The sequence below is a fragment of the Siphateles boraxobius genome, unplaced genomic scaffold (genome assembly GCF_051911475.1).
Source record: "Siphateles boraxobius isolate OS27281-9 unplaced genomic scaffold, OSU_SipBor_1 16, whole genome shotgun sequence".
Lineage (NCBI taxonomy): Eukaryota > Metazoa > Chordata > Actinopteri > Cypriniformes > Leuciscidae > Siphateles > Siphateles boraxobius.
This window is the reverse complement of record NW_027508766.1, coordinates 4,991,146-5,010,848: the sequence shown is the minus strand read 5'-3', so window position 1 is coordinate 5,010,848 and position 19,703 is coordinate 4,991,146. Positions and strand designations below refer to the sequence as shown.

General features: G+C 38.4%; 1 protein-coding gene across 15 annotated transcripts in view; it reads left to right on the top strand.

Annotated features, from left to right (window-relative positions):
• The window catches only part of mink1 (misshapen-like kinase 1), a 44,638-nt gene extending 24,948 nt beyond the window's left edge, over nt 1–19,690 (top strand). For 2 of the 15 annotated variants that reach the window (XM_077231283.1, XM_077231288.1), the window contains 19 exons: nt 996–1,172; nt 1,252–1,413; nt 3,797–3,955; nt 4,125–4,204; nt 4,288–4,391; nt 4,807–4,901; nt 5,133–5,156; nt 6,585–6,733; nt 6,846–6,966; nt 7,495–7,614; nt 7,767–7,878; nt 8,448–8,603; nt 10,567–10,710; nt 10,846–10,980; nt 12,155–12,255; nt 12,795–12,944; nt 13,120–13,279; nt 14,700–14,839; nt 15,358–19,690. In XM_077231283.1, the coding sequence (XP_077087398.1) occupies nt 996–1,172; nt 1,252–1,413; nt 3,797–3,955; nt 4,125–4,204; nt 4,288–4,391; nt 4,807–4,901; nt 5,133–5,156; nt 6,585–6,733; nt 6,846–6,966; nt 7,495–7,614; nt 7,767–7,878; nt 8,448–8,603; nt 10,567–10,710; nt 10,846–10,980; nt 12,155–12,255; nt 12,795–12,944; nt 13,120–13,279; nt 14,700–14,839; nt 15,358–15,441 (2,373 nt within the window). In that variant the 3' untranslated portion in view covers nt 15,442–19,690. Of the gene's footprint in view, nt 1–995; nt 1,173–1,251; nt 1,414–3,688; nt 3,956–4,124; nt 4,205–4,287; nt 4,392–4,806; nt 4,902–5,132; nt 5,157–6,286; nt 6,451–6,584; nt 6,734–6,845; nt 7,004–7,129; nt 7,316–7,494; nt 7,615–7,766; nt 7,879–8,447; nt 8,604–10,566; nt 10,711–10,845; nt 10,981–12,154; nt 12,256–12,794; nt 12,945–13,119; nt 13,280–14,699; nt 14,840–15,357 lie in introns of those variants that run through there. The other 13 variants (XM_077231278.1, XM_077231282.1, XM_077231277.1 and 10 more) reach the window with 9 other exon arrangements.
• Nucleotides 19,691–19,703: the final 13 nt, after the last annotated feature.

Here is a 19,703-nt window from a genome sequence, read left to right as displayed (position 1 = left end):
CAAAATAAAATAAGTTATTTAAAATGATTTGATTAAAAAAACAGTAATACAGTGAAATATCATTACACTTCTAAAATAAGTTTTCTATTTGAATATATTTTTCAGATGTAATTTATTCCTGTGATCAAAACTGAATTTTCATCATCATTACTCCAGTCTTCGGTGTCACATGATCCTTCAGAAATCATTCTAATAAACTGATTTGGTGTTCAAAAAGCATTTATAACATTTAACATTTATAAAAGTTTTACCGATCAATTGAATGCATCCTTACGGAATAAAAGTATTAGTTTAAAAAACACAACTTTACTGACTCTAAACTTTTTAATAGTATTTTATTTATAAATTAAAACAAAAACACTTAGGTATAAAGCAGATTTAGACCCCTGTTCTTAAACATGAGAACCTTTGCTGCTGTGAGACTCATCAAACTTGACTTGTGTATGTGTCTTAACAGCTCTGTTTATGTTTTAGTCAATATAACATAAAGGTTTGATTTGTTAATATGTTTATATTGCTTGGATTAGTTTCATTAGTTTCAAATGTACAATTTTCTGCGAACAAGGTCAATATCAGAAGAAAATACAATATGACATAATTACACACAATATTACATCACTGTGTACCCAATACAGCAAGGCTGTTTTACATATTGTCCAATTGCTTGAAATCCTTGACAGATGAATTGTACAGCTAAGGGAAATGTTTTTCTTTCATTTTTTAGTTGTCAAAAACTTCAGAGAATGTGAGCCAATATATCCTAAAACTCAAATAATCACGTTTTTGTGTGTAATTATTCATTAATTCATAATTATTTCCTTTGCATGTTGGGAAGGGGCATATGTTTTACATTTTTGTTTGTCTCTCTGTGTTTGCGCATGTGACACTGTCCTGTTTTGTGTTAATTATTTCCTGTGCCTGCAAAAAATGCCATGTAATGACTTCCCCATTTTTCTAGTTAATAAGTTATTAATTGTTTCTTCATGTGTGTGAAGGAGTACAAGCGTAAACAGCTGGAGGAGCAGAGACAGTCGGAGAGACTTCAGAGACAGCTGCAGCAGGAGCATGCGTATCTCGTCTCACTGCAGCAGCAGCAGCAACAAGACAAGAAACCACAGATGTACCACTACAGCAAGAACCTAGAGAACAACAAACCAGCCTGGGCTAGAGAGGTACGCTTACACCCTGCTGAAAACAATAGTGCTCTGAAGGGAAGCGTCACAATATAAATTCTCATCCATTGTTTCTCAGGTTGAGGAGCGCAGTAAACTGAACAGACAGGGCTCTCCCAAAATCTGCACTACAGTCTCTGACACCAACATACAGTCCCGTTCAGAATCAATCAGCCAATCAGGAGCTTCACAGACTCCACCCATGCAGAGACCCGTGGAACCACAGGGTGGGCAGGGAAAGGTGTGCTACCTGTCATTTTATTCGCTCACTCAAATCTCAGTGGTCGTATTCCGGTAAAATGCAGTGTGAATAAATATTTCTTACAAAATAAGACTAATAAGTCTACTTGTTTAAAATAATAATAATAAAATAATGAAACCATTGAAAATGGCACATACAGAGAATACAATAACACATCTGTGTGAGTCTGCTTTGGACTGGATGCTAGTTAATGACTTTTGTTTAAAGCCAGGGACACACCAAGCCGACAGTCTGCCAGTGGGCAACGATCGGCCGTTTTTGAGATTGAGTTTTTTCTGTGTGTTCCGCTCCATTGGTTCTAGTTGGACGTTTTTCTTTTTGGCCGATTCAACGTAGAATCTGCGTCTGGCCATCAGTGAGAGAGGGAACTCTGATTGGCTGTTCAGTTTACCAAATGAGTCATTGCACGAGAATAAACACGAAAGTGATGAAAGCAAGCGAAGAAGTCATGACGGCACAGACAGAAAGGCTGTTCTAATTTCACGTCATCTTACCTGTGCATTCAACAGCGTGAATATTTTCATAATAACAGGAGTGGAGTGGAATAAAGAACGTGATCAGCATGGTTGATATTCAAAACAGTTTTTGCTTTGTTTATGGTTTGTATAACTGCTTTTACGTTCCCTTTTTGAATGATGAATATAGATGAGTTTATCTGCTTCAATTGACCGTTATCTCATTTACACACAGGCGCAGAACACGCGTGCTAGTTGACAGTCGCACGTAGTCCTTTCGGTTTGTTCAAGATTTTTTCCCCGATGTAGGCGCACACAGTCGGCTTTTATCAGCGCTAGTTCTTTGGCGTCGTTTTGGTGTGTCCCTACCTTAATGATATTAAAATGCAAATACAAAACAATATATTGATTTCTAAAGACACTTTTTATAAGTGTCCACCTCAGTAATTTAATGTCTTTGAACTATGTACAATATTGTTCAAAAGTGTGTGGTCGGTAATTGTTCTTATCAAAAAGTCAACAGTCACTCAAAAAACACTTCTTATTATCAATGTTTAATGCAGTCGTGCTGCTTCATATTTTTGTGGAAACCATGACACATTTTTTCCTGATTCTTTAATGAATAGTAAGTTCAAAATAACTCCATTTATTTGAAATAGAAATATTGTAAAATTATAATGTCTTTACGGTCATTTTAAAAAAAATCAGTTTTATTTGTTCTTGCTGGGAAAAAAACAAATTCTTAAAGAAAAATAATCCTATGTGTAGTTTTTTAGGTATTTCTTGATCTAAAATCAATATTAAAAACTATAATAGCAGAGAGGGTCAAAAAGTACTAGGCCAACGTGTTTCCACAACGCGTTTTCGTTCAGAGCCAGCGTCACGTAACTAAAAGCAGCAGAAACGGAGGAGCAGAGCAGTGAGAGGCGCTTGTCACTGCCCCGGCAAGTTTAAAAGGCTGCATTATTATTCATACTGTAACATTCGTTTGTTCGTTGTGTCAAGTTACAGTTTGTTTGAAATAACAAATCTGTTCACCCGAAGGAAAACTCGACGAAGTGCTGTTAGAAGACATCCTGTCGTAGCTTTTTGGTACATAACAGCTACCGTAGATGCAACACGCATTAGAAAAAGCGAGGCGCTGGAGAGCACAATTCGTTTGAATGCAAAATACAATTTCACCGCTAGATGGGAGAAATTCCTACACAATGTCCCTTTAAACTTTTGACCGGTAGTGTACTTTTTAGGGTTTCTCCAGCTAATACTGATTTGTTGTTATTAGCCATTATTTTTTTCATGAATTAATTGTCATTATGTACTACATTTTAATTGATTAATAATAGCCATAAAAAACCTTGATAAGAAAGAAAAAGACATTGATTTGCAGGAGGATGCCATCATTTCTGTTCTTTAATGCTGCATGCTCTGGCTAACACTTTACTCTTTTCAATGACATTCTTTTTTCTTTTTCTTTCCTGTGGGGCCCACTCACTTCCTCTGTAATCCTCCAACATTTTTGGGAACATCCTCTTCACTTGCATATCCTGCACTTGATCTTCTACCTTCATCTGCTGACCAACCCTCATTGCCTGTAAACTGCTTTACTGATTTACTCTCTCTAAAACTCTTCTAAACCCCTTTTGCAAAAATAAATACATTTGTCAAATAAAAATAAAAATCTAACCTTGCCCAATTGGCCTACATTTTACCCTCCCACTTTTCTTTTGGCTTATGTCGACATCCTTTTTTCGGTCTCATCTTTTATCCTGTCCTCTTGTCCTCACTCCCATCTACCGTAGTTCCAGATGGCCCACCTGGTGCCGTTAAAACCGTACGCCGCTCCTGTCCCTCGCTCCCAGTCTCTTTGTGATCAGCCCACTAAGACCATGTCCGCCTTCCCCACCCAGGATCCCTCTCCCACACCCACACCTCGTCCTCTACACTCCAGAGAACTAGTCCGTCAGAACTCTGACCCCACCTCAGAGACCCCTGCCCCTCAGTCTCGACCAATGAGAGACGACCGGGGACCCTGGATCCGTCTTCCTGAGATTGAACAACCTCCTAAAGTAAGACAAAATAATGTTTTTTGTTTTCTTTCTCTCTCATACAGTTTTTGTAAAGCTCAGGTTTGTGCAAAAAGCTTGTGGACATACACAATGTAATAGGTGATTATTAATATCATTGTGGTTTAATGTATCATTTTCCCATAATCCCTTGTCCTTCTCTCTCCCTTAGATTCCTCAGAGAACAGCCTCCATAGCCACTGCACTGAACACAAATCTCTCCTCCGGTATCAGACACCCAGTCCGAGCAAGGTAACATACACGCACATTCAACTGAAGTGACACAAGTCATATGACTGCACTGACTCCTGCACCGTGTGTTTATTCCGTGTCAGTAATCCCGATCTGAGTCGCAATGAGCGCTGGGAGAGAGGAGACAGCATGAGCATCATGTCCAACCTGCCACAGACCGGCTCTCTAGAGAGACACCGCATACTCAGTGAGTGTTGTGTGGGTCATGTTTTGCCAACTTACAGAATTTAGTGCAAAATCAAGCAAACTCGTCCTATTTCCACAATTTGACCGCAAAAATCCTGAGAGGGAGAAAAGCAAGATTAGTTTATAAAAATCCCAAACAAATTAATCAATACATGTTCACCTGTCCTGCAGAAAAGCAGAATTATGAGTATTTCTGTGCTGGTGCCACCATTGCTTTGTGCATGGGGGACCAGGACCACAAATTATGCACAAAAATATTTATAGATAATTGTACTTTCACATGAAATCCAGGTGGCAGAAAATAATGTTTAATCATTCCAATACATCTGGAAACATCTGGGAACATTCACAGTTGGAAAACAGGGTTTGTCTGCAGGAATTATAAAGTGTATAATGTTGTTGCGGGTTCATTTCAGGCTCGTCCAAGATGGATTCCTCCCCCACCCTCTCTCATGACGGCCGACACAAACCAGGAGAATCCCGAACCTCATCGAGGCCCAGCAGGCCAGCGGTGAGATACAGACACACACACACACACACAAAAACAAAAGAGTCGCATGTTAAAATACACTCACTCATGCATATAGAGTCCCAAATCGTTCGCCTGTGTCTTTTATAGAATAAACACACTCGGCCCTCCTCTAAACACTAACCTCTGTTACTTACGTTTCCTCTGCTCCTTTATACCTCTCATCCCTCTCTCCTCACATCAATCTCTTTTCCTCCCTCTTCCTGCCCTCAGAGCTATAAGAGAGCGATAGGAGAGGTCAGTGCCCGTATACGTGTATCAGCATGAGTCTGTATCGCTGTATGTTCTTGCATGCTTGCATTTTCTCATAATAAGGCTAAATGTTAAATGAATGTTGTTTTTAAATTACATTTTGAAGAATATAAATAATAAAAATGTAATTCTGGTGAATCACAGCATGAATTACACAAGATTTAAAATATTAAGTGTCAATCGAATTAATTACAGTTTGGACATGCAGATGAATTAATCAAGTGAATCAATAATCACTTACCATGTGCAATACCATTCAAAAGTTTGGGGTCAGTGTTTAATACTTTTGTTCAGCAAGGATGCATTAAATTGATCAAAGTGACAGTAAAGGTTTGTATGTTACAAAAAATTTCTATTTTAAATAAATGCTGTTCTGTTGAACTTTTTATTCATTTAAAAATCCTGAGAAAAAACAAATCACGGTTTCCACAAAAAATGTTTAAGTAGTTAACTGTTTTCAACACTGATTATAAGAAATGCAGCAAAATCAGCATATAAAATGATTTCTGAAGGAACTTGCTACACTGAAGACTGGAGTAACGATGCTGAAAATTCAGCTTTACCATCACAGGAATGAATTACTTTTATAATGTGTTAAATTACAACATCTTATCAACATCAAACTTTTGAACAGTACTGTATATTTTTTGACAAAGGCATACCAATGAAGATGAGTTCAGACGAATAAAGGCAGATGAGAAAAGCATTAAATGGACAAAAATAGTCTACAGCAATCCATTTTTGCAGGGATCCATTCTTAAAGGGATATTTCACCCAAAAAAATGGCATTATTTACTTGCCCTCATGTCAGTCCAAACCTGTATAACTGACTTCTGTGAAATACAAAATAATATATTTTTTAAATGTTTTTTCCCCCGTACATCATTCATTGAGGTGTTGTTTTTGAACCCATTGGCTTTCGTTATTTGATCCTGTGACATATGTGGACATTATTAAAATGTATTTTTTAATGTTCCACTGAAGAAAGGAATTGATGACAGAATTTACATTTCTGGGTGAACTATCCCTTTAAGAGCTGTTAAAAGAGGACACGCTATTTACACATGCATCTCAGAACATTGCGTAGCATCTCGTATTTTTTTTTTTTTTTTCAGAAATCTCTGTACTGTTGTTTTCAACTGAACACCAGTCCACAACCATTGCGTCTGTAGAGGGACAGTCCCACGTTCATAGCCTTTGTGTAACCACATTCACCTTCCCCACCAAAGATCCCATTACCACATACCCTCCACTTTCCAGATAGCTTTTGAAAGTCAGAATGCATGATCAAAATCTTATGGTCTGACTCCATCTGGGGAGATCCAATGTTGTTGTAATGGTGACTTTAGATGTGAGACGTGATGAAGTGTTGCTCACTTGCCTGTTGATTTCTTCTTCATGTGAATGTGTCAGGACCATGGTCTGTACTCTAAGGAGCGGGCAGAGGAGCAGCCGCGGCCCCCGGTGAAGGCTAATGACTACTCCTCTTCCTCAGAAAGCAGTGAAAGCAGTGAAGAAAGTGAGAGTGGAGAGGGAGCAGAAGAAGAAAGCCCTACTGATCGGTAGGAGACAACGATTTTTTTTTTTCATTGTTAGATACAAAGTCTGTTAAAAAAATGTCTGGATGATTAGTTTTTTTGGTTTTCATATGTTTTCGTTTAATGTGTGTATCAGCCCACGTGATGCAGATTCTGACTCTGTAAACACTATGGTGGTCCATGAGGAGGAGGAAGGTGAAGGAGGAGACGAAGAACGTGCCGGAGGATATGGAGACCAAACCATGCTTGTACAAAGGGTAGGGTGTGTGTGTGTGTGTGTGTGTGTGTGTGTGTGTGTGTGTGTGTGTGTGTGTGTGTGTGTGTGTGTGTGTGTGTGTGTGTGTGTGTGTGTGTGTGTGTGTGTGTGTGTGTGTGTGTGTGTGTGTGTGTGTGTGTGTGTGTGTGTGTGTACGTACGTAGTGGTTTTACCTACATTGAGGATTAAATGTATTCAGGTTTCAGGTCACTACACCCAGATTGTAAGGACATTCAGCTGTCCCTGTAATTCAAATGGCTAATTAAACTTACTAAATATTTCTTAAATAAATGTAAAAATGTCAGTTTTCTGTGAGGGTTATGTTTGGGGGGTGATTCACTACCTACAGTTGGAGAGTTTCAATCAGTAGTGCCTCAAAAAAAAAAAAAGATTTGAGTGTTTGTTTGCATGTGTAAAAGAAAAAATGGGTTTACTGCTTTTGATGGACTATGTTTTTCCTATGTGAAATTGAGTAGAACATGAATAATACCAGTGCCAATATGTGTTTTTCTGTGTTGTTTGTTTTTGGCAGACTCCAGAGAAGCGTAGTCATAATGGATACACCAACCTGCCTGATGTGGTTCAGCCCTCCCACTCTCCAACAGACTCGGCCTCCCACTCTTCCCCTGGGAAAGACTCTGCCTATGATGTGAGCTCTACCCACCTAACTTTTGAAAGCTTCATTCTCTCCACCATATATAATTGTATCATTTTTTCTTACTTTGTTTGAGTGCTAAAAAGATTCACTGCGCAACATGTGTGTAGTTGATTGATTAACTAAGATCATGCATTCAATTTCAGTATCAGTCCAGGGGATTGGTAAAGGCCTCTGGAAAGTCCTCTTTTACTACCTTTGTGGACCTAGGAATGTACCAACCATCAGGGGGAACAGGAGATAACATCTCTTTTGGAGGTACGGTATTAAAGTGACTGACAATTGCTAGGTATTTTATTACAATCTCGCATGAACTGTCCTATTAATGTTGTTTCTAATGCTCAAATAGCATTAAAGGGGTCATGACACAAGGAATCATGTTCTCCTTGATCTTTTGACATATAAGAGGTCACTGTACTATTAAAAACAACTGAAAAATTAATCCTCACTGCAAAAATACCAAGCTGCCAAAAAGACTCGTTTTCCACCTCCGTCCATTTATGACGTCACATGGCAACAGATATTTGCATTTGACTGCCTCCACAACACTTCAACTCCTATTTTATCCATTCATAGTAATACGAGTGTACTGTCTTTGTATATCTAAAGTCTTTGAAGTATGCCTTGATGTAAGAATTAATCTTTATGGAAGTATGTGTATCTTTTTTTAAGGATCCTTATATGTTTTACTGGAAAATAAAAGAACTGATTAAGAAAATAATTTACGATCATTGCTTCATTGTTGTGAAGTTGCTGCTGACAGATGACTCAATCACTCACTGCTGTGCTTCTCGCTTCTCTGCTTGTGTCGTTTGTGGGTGTTGTAGGTCTGGGCTCACGTTTTGAGCAGCTGAAGCTGGAAGTGAGGAAAGGCTCCATGGTCAATGTTAATCCCACCAACACTCGTCCAGTTAGTGACACTCCTGAAATCCGCAAATACAAGAAGAGATTCAACTCTGAAATCCTCTGTGCTGCTCTCTGGGGTAAGAGCTGAAAAAGGTGTGTGTGTGTGTGTGTGTGCGTGAGCTTGCCAGTGTTTACAATACTAACTAACTACATTTTTCATTATGGTTTCTCAGCTGTCTTTTAAGGTCGGCATGAAACAGATGTGATAGTCTTATCCTCCCTATTGTAACGTTTATCTAAAGTGAAACAGCTTCTGGAACTACAAAAAAATGTAGTGCGGGACTTGATTTTGTCCATCGGAAATCAATTGTATGGTTGGACCTTTGTGGTTTGCTACTGCTGTGATCTCATGTGAGTGACAGGTTGTTCAGGCCTTGTGCCAGTAAACACTTCATCAGAGGAAAGGAGATGTCTTTACAAGAGGGAGAGGATTTTTATTTATTTATTAAAGATTAAGAGGGCACATGCATTTAAAAAATGTGCACAGATAAATTATTTATAATAAATACTGCACTATATAAGAATTGTCCATTTTGATTTCATGGTGACTAACAATTCAGTTTCGCAATCTGAACACATGTAGAGCTGCTAACAACTTGAGCTAGCGTACAAAACAGACATGTTCAAGTTAGCGCATCAAGAGCCCTTTTAAAATGTCCTTGATTTCGAGTACCATTGGGTCATTTCGTGTAATTTTAGCTCATTGGTGTGTGTGGGTTTTATTTTATTTTTTTAAATCCAGTCACAAAGCATTTTACATAGTCTTTTGGTAGTGTAGTTATTGTGTGAAGTTTGCGCAATTTGGCACGTTGATGAGAACGGGTCTCAATGTCCCTCAAACCCATGCATATTTTAGCTAAAAATGTTTGAGTTTTTAGAAACAGGACCTTTTCCTCTGGTTCTGCGATGATGCCAGTGCAACAAGTGATTTCTACCTTCAACTCAACTTTCCCATTGACATTTTCTGCCCAAATCTTTTCCAAACTTGTCCTGCTGTCATCTGCTTGTCACTTGGCAGTCGAGTTATTTACAGCATTTAGCACAATATGAGTTTATACGGGAAGTAAGGCTGTGTGTGTGTAACTCTTTGATGTACTGATATGAACTTTCTGTTGTCATTGCCTTAATTCCCTGAATGTGCAAGACTAGTTTGGTAGCAGTGCCACCCACTGGTCAAACTACATAAAATATGGACAAAAAGTATAGAAACGGCCATTGGGTGATGTTTCTTAGCTCCAAACATTTCTAGGTGCCTGGAATTCAACGATTTTTTTTTGTTTTTTCACCACAAAGGTTTCTGCTGTTTTGAACAGTGTGTATTTGCTGCTACTCCTTCAGAGCCTGTCAAACTGCCTTATCAAAAAAGTTTTGACTGCATCTGAACTACTAGGCACACCATGCAGGAATTCCGTTTCTGTCAAACAGTGACCCCTAGAGCCGCTGTAGAGTACTTGTATTTAATATTACTGTCGTAAATACCACTCATGCAGAGCGTCTCTGCACTTTATAATAATAAAGTAGCCTACCGCGTTTGATGGCTTATAGCGTTTTTACATGATTGCAGCTAAGTAAATAGCCTATAGCCTAGGGCCTACTGTATAGTTTCATTTCTGTTTTTTAAGTGTAATGTAAACATTACAAAATGCCAGATGATATCAATAAAGTTACATGTATGTCGCATTATTTCGTAACAATGTCCGTTATGATGTCGTTAGACGTGATAATTGCAATTATCATAATAGTATGCAAATTGCGCTCATTTACACTATTTACAACGTGTAAACTTATTTATGTCCTGATAATTATGTGAGATATTGACAACTGTTCTCATGATAATCACAGACGATTCAACCCCAAAAAAGTCATACAACCATTCCAATAACTCCGAAGCTGTTCAGTTAAGCTAAAAAAACTGCATAGTTTCCCTTCAGTGAAGCCCAAAGCTAGACAAGCTATATTTGTGAGAGTAGCTCCCCAAACACTGCCTGTGCATGTTATAGGTCATGAGGGTGTGTGTTATACCTCTGTTTGTTCTGTCAGGTGTGAATCTGCTGGTGGGGACAGAGAACGGTCTGAAGCTGCTGGATCGAAGTGGCCAGGGTAAAGTTTATCCACTGATCAACTCACGCAGGTTTCAGCAGATGGACGTTCTGGAGGGTCTGAACCTCCTCATCACTATATCAGGTTACACACGGACTTATTCATCACTTACACAAACACATACACGCATGCATCTACTCATCACTCTGTTAGGAGGACACATGGATGCATACAAGCGCATCATTTAGAGGATCTTCATGTTGAGTATCTCTCTCTCAGGCAAGAAGAACAAGGTGCGTGTGTATTATCTGGCCTGGCTGAGGAATAAAATCCTCCATAATGACCCAGAGGTGGAGAAGAAACAGGGCTGGACCACTGTAGGGGAAATGGAGGGCTGTGTCCACTACAAAGTTGGTAAGTGTACAATTATAGACTGCACAGATACAAAATTTCTCCTTATCTGCAGATACCGTTAGTTTGATTTTCTTAAGGAAAAAATCTCTCCTAACTAGTGCTGTAAACTATACAAGGAACCATCTCATTTGGTACATTACTATAGTGTTAGATGTTAATATTAACAACAGAGCTATTATATTCAACTGGTATTTTTTTTTCAGAAATAATTTCGAAAATAACTGAAATGTTTGTATGCAATTCATAATCACTCGTCTTGATGGCAAATTTATTAAAACATACATATCAACTGTAAATAAGCTCCTCTGTGGTGTTTTTGATAGCCAACTAGTGAACCTTGAACACTGAATAACTTTACTGAGGTAAATGCAACGTTAAGTGGCATTGTTCACAAGATGATTTAATGATTATCCACAGTTGAAACACTGATTGAGGAATTGATTAATTTTGGTAATTTGTACTGAGTCTTTAAACATCTTTTGATGTTCATGCTTAATTTTTGTGTGTGCTATAACTTATATTAAAGTGGAAGACTCACGCTCCGCGCTGTCACTTGAACTGAGGTGTATACAGTTCCGTAGCCACCTCAGATACGTCACATTTAAGAGCGTCAAAACACATTTATTGTTTGAATTTCGTGATAAAATGGACAGAATTTGAAAGCTTAGAGTTTTCTTATCAGAACTAACAAAGCACATAGCTATTTGCGATTATCGGATGGGAGGCGTAATAGCCTAAACAGCCTAATGTTCGGTGTGTCTGAGGTTGGGGGGTTGACTGAAGGCCTGGCAACCCTGGCTTGAACAATGGGTGATTCATAGGGTCAAATGGAGCCTGCTTTGTGTTATTGTCGCATTAAATTGCCCTAAGTTCAACACGAGAGATTTTCTTCACACACATTTTTCCACCCCTAAATGATTGACATGATATAATCGCCCAGCTCATCAGCTGTTTTTTCAAACAATCGGCCGATGGCCAGTAATGAAAGTAATTGCTTTTATCTGCTGATACCAATTATTGGCCGATGCATTTCAACTAAATTATGCATGAACAAATGGCCACATCTGTGCTACACAGTATTGCACAGTATTGTATCTTTGGCTTTGGTCTCATACTCTTCTAACATACTTCATTACATTTATTAAAGGTGCTATGAACTTTTCTTTTTTTTCAGTGAAATATGAAAGGATTAAGTTTCTGGTTATCGCTATGAAGAATGCAGTGGAGGTTTACGCCTGGGCTCCCAAACCTTACCACAAATTCATGGCCTTCAAGGTAGACCACAAGTTTTTCTTATTGTCAGATTGGTTTATTTATCATGTACTCGACTTTTCTTTTCTTTTTTTGGGGGGTCAGTCACTGAAGACTGGAGTAATGATGCTGAAAATTCAACTTTGTCATCCCAGGAATAAATGACATTTTAAAGTATGTTCTAATAGAAAACAAAAAAACAAATTGGTGAGGATAAGAGACTTCTTTCAAAAACCTTTTTTTTTTTTAAATCTTACTGACCCCCAACTTGTAATTGGTAGTGCAAGGAATAATAAATACTATATTTAAAAAGTAATAGAAAGTAGCAAGTATCTTTTTTTGAGAGGGAGAGAGAGTGCAGTTTTTGTTCACAAGTAGCAAGTTTTAAGTTCACTGATTTTTTTTTTTGTAAAGCATTTCTTTACAATATTACAGCAAACGGGACAAACACTGGATTAACTAACTTGGCAAATTTTTGTAAAAGATTCACTTCATTCCACACAATCTCTGTAAAGTGCTGTAATTTCAGCCTACTACTCATTCATATGCGTCTTTCTTCCCAGTCATTTGGAGACCTGCCACATAGGCCTCTGTTGGTTGACCTCACAGTGGAAGAGGGTCAGAGGTTAAAAGTCATCTATGGGTCAAGTGCTGGCTTCCATGCCATTGATGTTGACTCTGGAAACAACTATGACATCTACATTCCTGTACATGTGAGTTACGCTGTCATGTGTCACCTTTATCACAAGATGACATGGAAGCAATCAGTGATTTGTTGATCAATTGGAAAATAAAGAAGAAAGTTTAATGGACACTTACAGAGAAATGAGTCTCCTTTGATGTTTGTTCCTCTCTTGAACGCTCTCTTACTTTCTTCACATCTGTCAGATCCAGTCACAGGTGATTCCTCACGCCATTGTATTCCTGCCCAATTCAGATGGGATGGAGATGCTGTTGTGCTATGAGGATGAGGGTGTTTACGTCAACACGTATGGACGCATCATTAAAGATGTAGTGCTGCAGTGGGGAGAAATGCCCACATCAGTGGGTGAGTGTGTGTGCACACACACACACACACAAACATTCTTATCTCTGCAGAATCATGAAAATGGGGAAAGGCCGGTCTGAATGAAAACACATAAGTTGTTCCAAATACACAAATTATCCAACAGAGGATTGTGTTACAGTAGATTTTTCTTGTTGTAGATGAACCTTATGCTGGGTACACACCAAAAGATAATCGGGCTGATTTGGGGCCGATTTTCCCCCTTCCGACAATCCTAGCTATGTCCCGACTATCTTGATGGTTCTACGGATTATCTTATTAGATTTTCCTTTGGTGTGAGGTGTGTTAAGAGTGTCCGAACCTGCTCGGAAGAACGTAGGAGCCGCCCGATCGCGAATCGTAAATATTCAACATGTTGAATATTTAAGATCAGAGATCCTGATGTGTGGGGGGAACCCCGAGGACAAACGCGCGCAACGCTCTGGAGATTATCACGTGAAACGAAACCATATCGAATCAGAAAGTGAGATGATGGAAGACTGAAGCATAACAAACGCAGTCATGGCACAGCACAAAGTGAAATTGATGTGGACAGCAGAGATGGAGGATCAACTTGTTGATTTGTGGCTCAGAAAATTTAGTTAGCTCCATATAAAAACCATTCCATATAAGGGTGTGTGTGTGTGTGTGTGTGTGTGTGTGTGTGTGTGTGTGTGTGTGTGTGTGTGTGTGTGTGTGTGTGTGTGTGTGTGTGTGTGTGTGTGTGTGTGTGTGTGTGTGTGTGTGTGTGTGTGTGTGTGTGTGTGTGTGTGTGAGAGACACGGAAAATTAACCATATTATAGGCGTATTGAACATTTGTATAACCAAATAAATACTAGATAACTATGGTTAATTTGTGGTTATCATGGTTTAACTACAATATCCATGTTTTATGGTTATGTTTATGGATATGTCCACTGTAGTAAAACCATGTTAAATTTTTGTAAGGGGAGAGAGACAGGGCCAGTGTGTGTGCATTACCACAACCTTTATCTGAGAAGTTCACTATCTCCACGACTTCACCCAAACCCTTTTCTTTTTTCCGCCCGTGCTTTTTCTGTGAAAATCATTTCAAACTAATCATCGCAATTTCTTCCTGCATATCGTCCGCCATGCTTATTCTGAAGTCTCGCAAGATTTTGCCAGATTTCCTGTGAAATTTCCTGTGTTCACAGTCGAGACTCTGGTTGAAAATCTGTTAGTGTGTGGTGTGCTGTCTTTGTCACATCATGGCACACCACACACTATAGGAGCAAAACGGTTAAATCTAGGATTTTTTGTCCTCATGTTTGTGGTCTTTCACATTTTGAAAATCTTATAAGATGTAAAAAATCTTTTGGTGTGTACCCAGCATTAGAGACCGTATTAATGAAGTGAATGATAAAATATTCTTATGTCTCTTTATTTGTGTTATGCATATAGCCCACATCTGCTCTAATCAGATTATGGGCTGGGGAGAGAAAGCCATTGAGATCCGTTCTGTTGAGACGGGACACCTGGATGGAGTCTTCATGCACAAGAGAGCTCAGAGGCTTAAGTTCCTGTGTGAAAGAAATGACAAGGTGATACATTTTCTCACACATTCACACACACACTGCACATTGCACAAATGGGGTACAAAATAGGGCCTCTTTTCTTTTTAAAAATAAATGCAGATACTAGAGTGGATACTTAACTAAACTTTTATATATTATATGTATTCTGTGGTCTATGATGTCAGCAAGTTTTGCAGTGCTGTTGCCAAAATGTGGGACTTAGTACATACCTAAATACAGTTTAAACCCCTGATTTGTCTCCATTAAATAAACATCACCAAAAATTTATACAAAAAATTATCATGTTAAACAAACAATTGCTGTAAAAAATTAGAAAATGTGATCAAATCTAATGTTACTTGAAGGGTGTCATAATTTTAAGTAATGTTGTCATTTTTTGTGATTTTTAAAATAGGGTAATACTTAAAATATGATGTACCACTATTAACTGATTACCAATTCAGTAGAAATACTCAAAATATTATTTTCACAAAGCTCATCCACTTTATAATGCAATCATGTTTTTTTTTCTTTCTTTCTTTCAGGTGTTTTTTGCGTCAGTGCGCTCTGGCGGCAGCAGTCAAGTCTACTTTATGACCCTCAACAGAAACTGCATTATGAACTGGTGAAAGAGCCGCCACATAAACATAGATTCTGCTGTGTGCACACATACAAACACTGAAGAGATAAAGAGTCCTCACACACAACAACACACACACATACACTCTCACACTGTGTAAATACACACACTCCTACAGACATAACACACACATAGTTATTTACTTCACATCTTCCTGAAGACACTCCTTCACCATTCTCCTGTGATCTCTGAGCCAACTGTACTAGGCATGTGTGTGTCTGCCGTGAGCGCGCTGCTGACCTCAATGTGGTGTTCATCTAATTATGGGTTAGCTTTCAGCTCACTGGGGCCAACGTTCCTCTCCGATGATATTTCTGAAGTTTTTAGGACCAGACAAAAAGTATAATTGTACATTATTCTACTAGAAATGTGTGTAAACTACGAGAATCATTCAATTGTTGCGCGTCTTGTTACGCAGCAGCTGTGTGTGTGTGTGTTTGAGAGACTTTATAAGTTCCTTTGAGCAGCAGAAACAACTTGAAACTCCAGTGGTGTGAGGTGGTACCGCAACATCTGTAATTTTCCATTTCCACTGTATAGTGTAGTAGTTGTTTGTTAATGGTTGCATTCAGAGTTTCAGATAAAAGTGATATAATGTTTTCTTTCAACAAGTAGAAGTTTAGAAACTGATTTAACAATATGAGTTTTAACATTCTGAGACGGCTTCCCTTCCGAACGAGGGAAGGTTTTCACTTTCTTGATGTATAAACAATAATCTGACGCCTATGTCACCAAACTGTTTGTTTGATGGAAATGTTGGTGGCCGCTTACGAAGCAGAATGGAAAATACTTTTCCACTAGTCAGCTGGTGAGACCAAGTCACCCATAATGGAGCAACAGTCTCTGGCTTCGCTTTTCAAAGCACTTTTTTTTTCTATGTGAGAAGTATCATCATATATACACTACAGTTTAATATTCTCCGTACGTAAACGTATTTGGTATTATTCCTACTTTTATTATCTGCTGTTCTATAGCTGTTCTATTGCAATACGTGCTGTGTGCTTGTTCTTGTTCAAAGTTTCACGAGGGAGTTTCTCTTGGGTTATTCTGATTTTAGGCAGGAAGAAACAGTAAGTTGCTCCGGATATGATTAAAAACACTTTTTGGCAGCATAAACGTATAGTTCGGTTGTCACAATGTAAATTGTACATAGCAGTCATAATCGTATTTAGATAAGTCTATTTGTATTCATTAGGCACATGAATTTTTTTTTTTTAAGGAGTTTATCACTACACGACTGCATAATACACTTGAGAGTGATTTCATAACCGAGTCAAGTTTGTGCTGTCAAAATTGCTTCTGGATAGTGTAGTTTTTTTTAGGCAGGCTTGTAGTTCATCAGGGACGTGTGCATTTGATCACTTTTTTGTTTAATATTTGGACCCCACCATGTTTTAGCAGCAGAAACGTCATACTTTATACAAAGACTTGGGTGGATCGGAGCAAGAATATTCTTTTGTTTGTCTGACAGTGTGCAAACGAAGTGTGTGTGTGTGTGTGTGTGAGTGAGCAGTGGAAATATGAATCGGTAAGATACAGTAGGATCACTATAAAGCAATAGTTTAAGGATAAGTGACGGGTTTGTGCCTGGTGTTACTGTCTCCAGCTCTGCAATACTAGACCAGAGATTATTCTCAAGCTTTTCACTAATTTCCTTGCAGATAATCTACATTTACATGAAAGAACACTTTCTAAATCTAGTCTTTTTATTTATCATTCCCTATTTGACAAAGATGGTATTATACCATTATATCACTGTAACAAGTTTGTGTACCCTAATATTTGTTGCACTTTGGTCCTTCCTGAACATTTTTGTAGTTATTAACACTAAATGATTTTAGCACTGATTTGTAAAGTAGCTTGTGGCGGTACAATCATCATGGGTTACCTAATTGCCCCTCCCCTCCCGCTGGACTTATTGGCTGCTGTCGCAGTCTAGACGAGCACTAAATGCCAATGACACATTCAGTCAGTCATCATTTAACATTGCGGCGCAACACTTTAGACAAATAATTATAAATAGTTGCATTTCAGAGAGAGGCGGAGACTAATAGCTTGATTTTTCATCATCTGTAGGTGTGCGAAATCAAACTGTACTTGGAACACTACTGTGCCATTATAACCGATTCACTCTCTCTGAGAATTATTTCATTTCTTCTCGGCCCTCATCTCTTACTTGCTATAGAACTTAAGCATTTTCTTGCTTAGTAAATCAAACTGCCATGTTTACTGAAATAACAGTGCCTTGGATTAGGGTTGGGTGTATTTGATCGATTGTGTGCATGTGTGTGTGTGAGCATGTGATTGTTTCAATAAGAACTGAAGTTCAGGGAAGAGAATAAGTCCAGTGCGCAGTTATAGGTCTTGTGCCAACAAAGTGCACTTAAACTGACAATAGCCAGAGCACCAAGACATGCTCCCCTCACTCTGTTTTAGCACAAAGCCATGCCATATAGAGTCCATTCGTCCAGTTTGAAGGCAGTGCGTTCCTCCGCAATATTTAGATGTTTCTTTAACACCATAATGCAGTTCAAACGCCCTACAGTTACATGACACGATGAGCCCTTTGTTCCAAAGTGCGTGATGGGGATGCTTGTAGCTCCCATTTCAGTGGCTATATCATTTTGCCAAACAGGGAAAGCCTTTGGTTTTCATGCCGGAGGTTCACAAAAGGTTTGGGTTGTCATGGTGAGGAGCTGCTCGCATGCGTTTGATGTAACAGTCCCTGGCATCCCTAGAGCTCTTGGAATTTGCTGAGATTTTGCCTTTATGCTTAAAAGTAAATGTGTATAACAGCATTCACGCTAATGAAAGAATTTATGTTTTTATAGCAGAATTATGATATAATGAACAACAAAATAAAAAATAGAGGGGAGATATGCTTTATTAATTAGATAGAAGAGTTTATATTTGGATTACCATGGCCTGTCGGGATGAAATGTGTATGTGTGTGTGTATATATATATATAACCCCTGAATTGTTCTTATTTTTGACCTAAATAGATGTGAATTGACAACAAAAAAAGAATATAATGAACATAACATTATCAGTAGAAATGAATAAAGAATTGCATTGGTGTATGTAACAGCATTTTTATTTTTTTTATTTTTGAGCACAAAGCTTCTCCCTTTCGAGCTGTACATTCAGTTCGACTCGTCTCTCTCCCCTCTTCCTTTTCCCAGCGAGTGTTATAAAAGCGAGCGTGTGGGTGTGCGACTGCATGTGTGAATAGGAGAGCTATTTTTGCGTTTATATCCGTGTGTGTGCAGTTCATTATTCCCTCAGAGGAAAAGAGAGCGAAAACAAGACCAGTCGAAAGCTATTGAAGACCAGTATGTTCAAACATACACACATTACCACTGATGCGACTCCGGTCATGTTTGTAAATGCCACTGACGAACAGATTTTAGTCATTCTATAGCAGCTGACCACAGGCCTGATCTCGGACAAAAGCTCGTATTGATGTGAAATCTCACATGTCTGGGGTTGTTTTGAAGGTACACATTGTTAGTTTTATTGCAGACGTTATTGAATGTAATCAGTTTGTTTCATTCTGGTTTATTAAACTGATCTGTTGAAGGCTTGTACGAGTTTGACAGAATCCAGGTGCACTTGTACAGATGATATTTTACACTCCATCCCCTTCCTAGAGTCTGCAACAGATTTGAACAAATGTTTATCATTAAATGCCCATTCTCTATTCTATTCAACAAGAGTCAGTCTTTAAAAAGCTAGACCAGATCATGCGTGTAGCGGTCTTCGAGAGACGTGGAGCTGTCTGGTTTTCGTTTTAAGGCGTTTACTGCTGTGTTTGAGGTATTAATCTACTCTAACAACAAGTGGCATTTCTCTTGTCGTTCTCTAGTAAAACAAATGAATCCCTTATCTGATTTTTGTAAAATATTTACTACTCCAAAGAAAAAGAGTTCATCATTTGTAGTTCTTTTACTGTGTGCTTTTGGATCTCATAGCAGTAGCCAGGAGAGGTTAAAGGTTGGTTTTAGAGGTCTTGACAAAGTTGATCCTCTGTGACGGGTTGATTATTATAATTTACTGCTTATAATTTTTTGTTTCAGAAAAAAAGTAGATGTTTCAGACATTTTTAGTGTTTCTGTTTAGGAGAGGGGATGATTTCATGAACAGATGATTTTAAGTCTTAACGATTGAATGCATTCACAAGTCTGTAATGTCTCAATACAGCATTATTTGAGAATTAAAATAACTTGATCTGTTACAACTCCTTGTGCAAC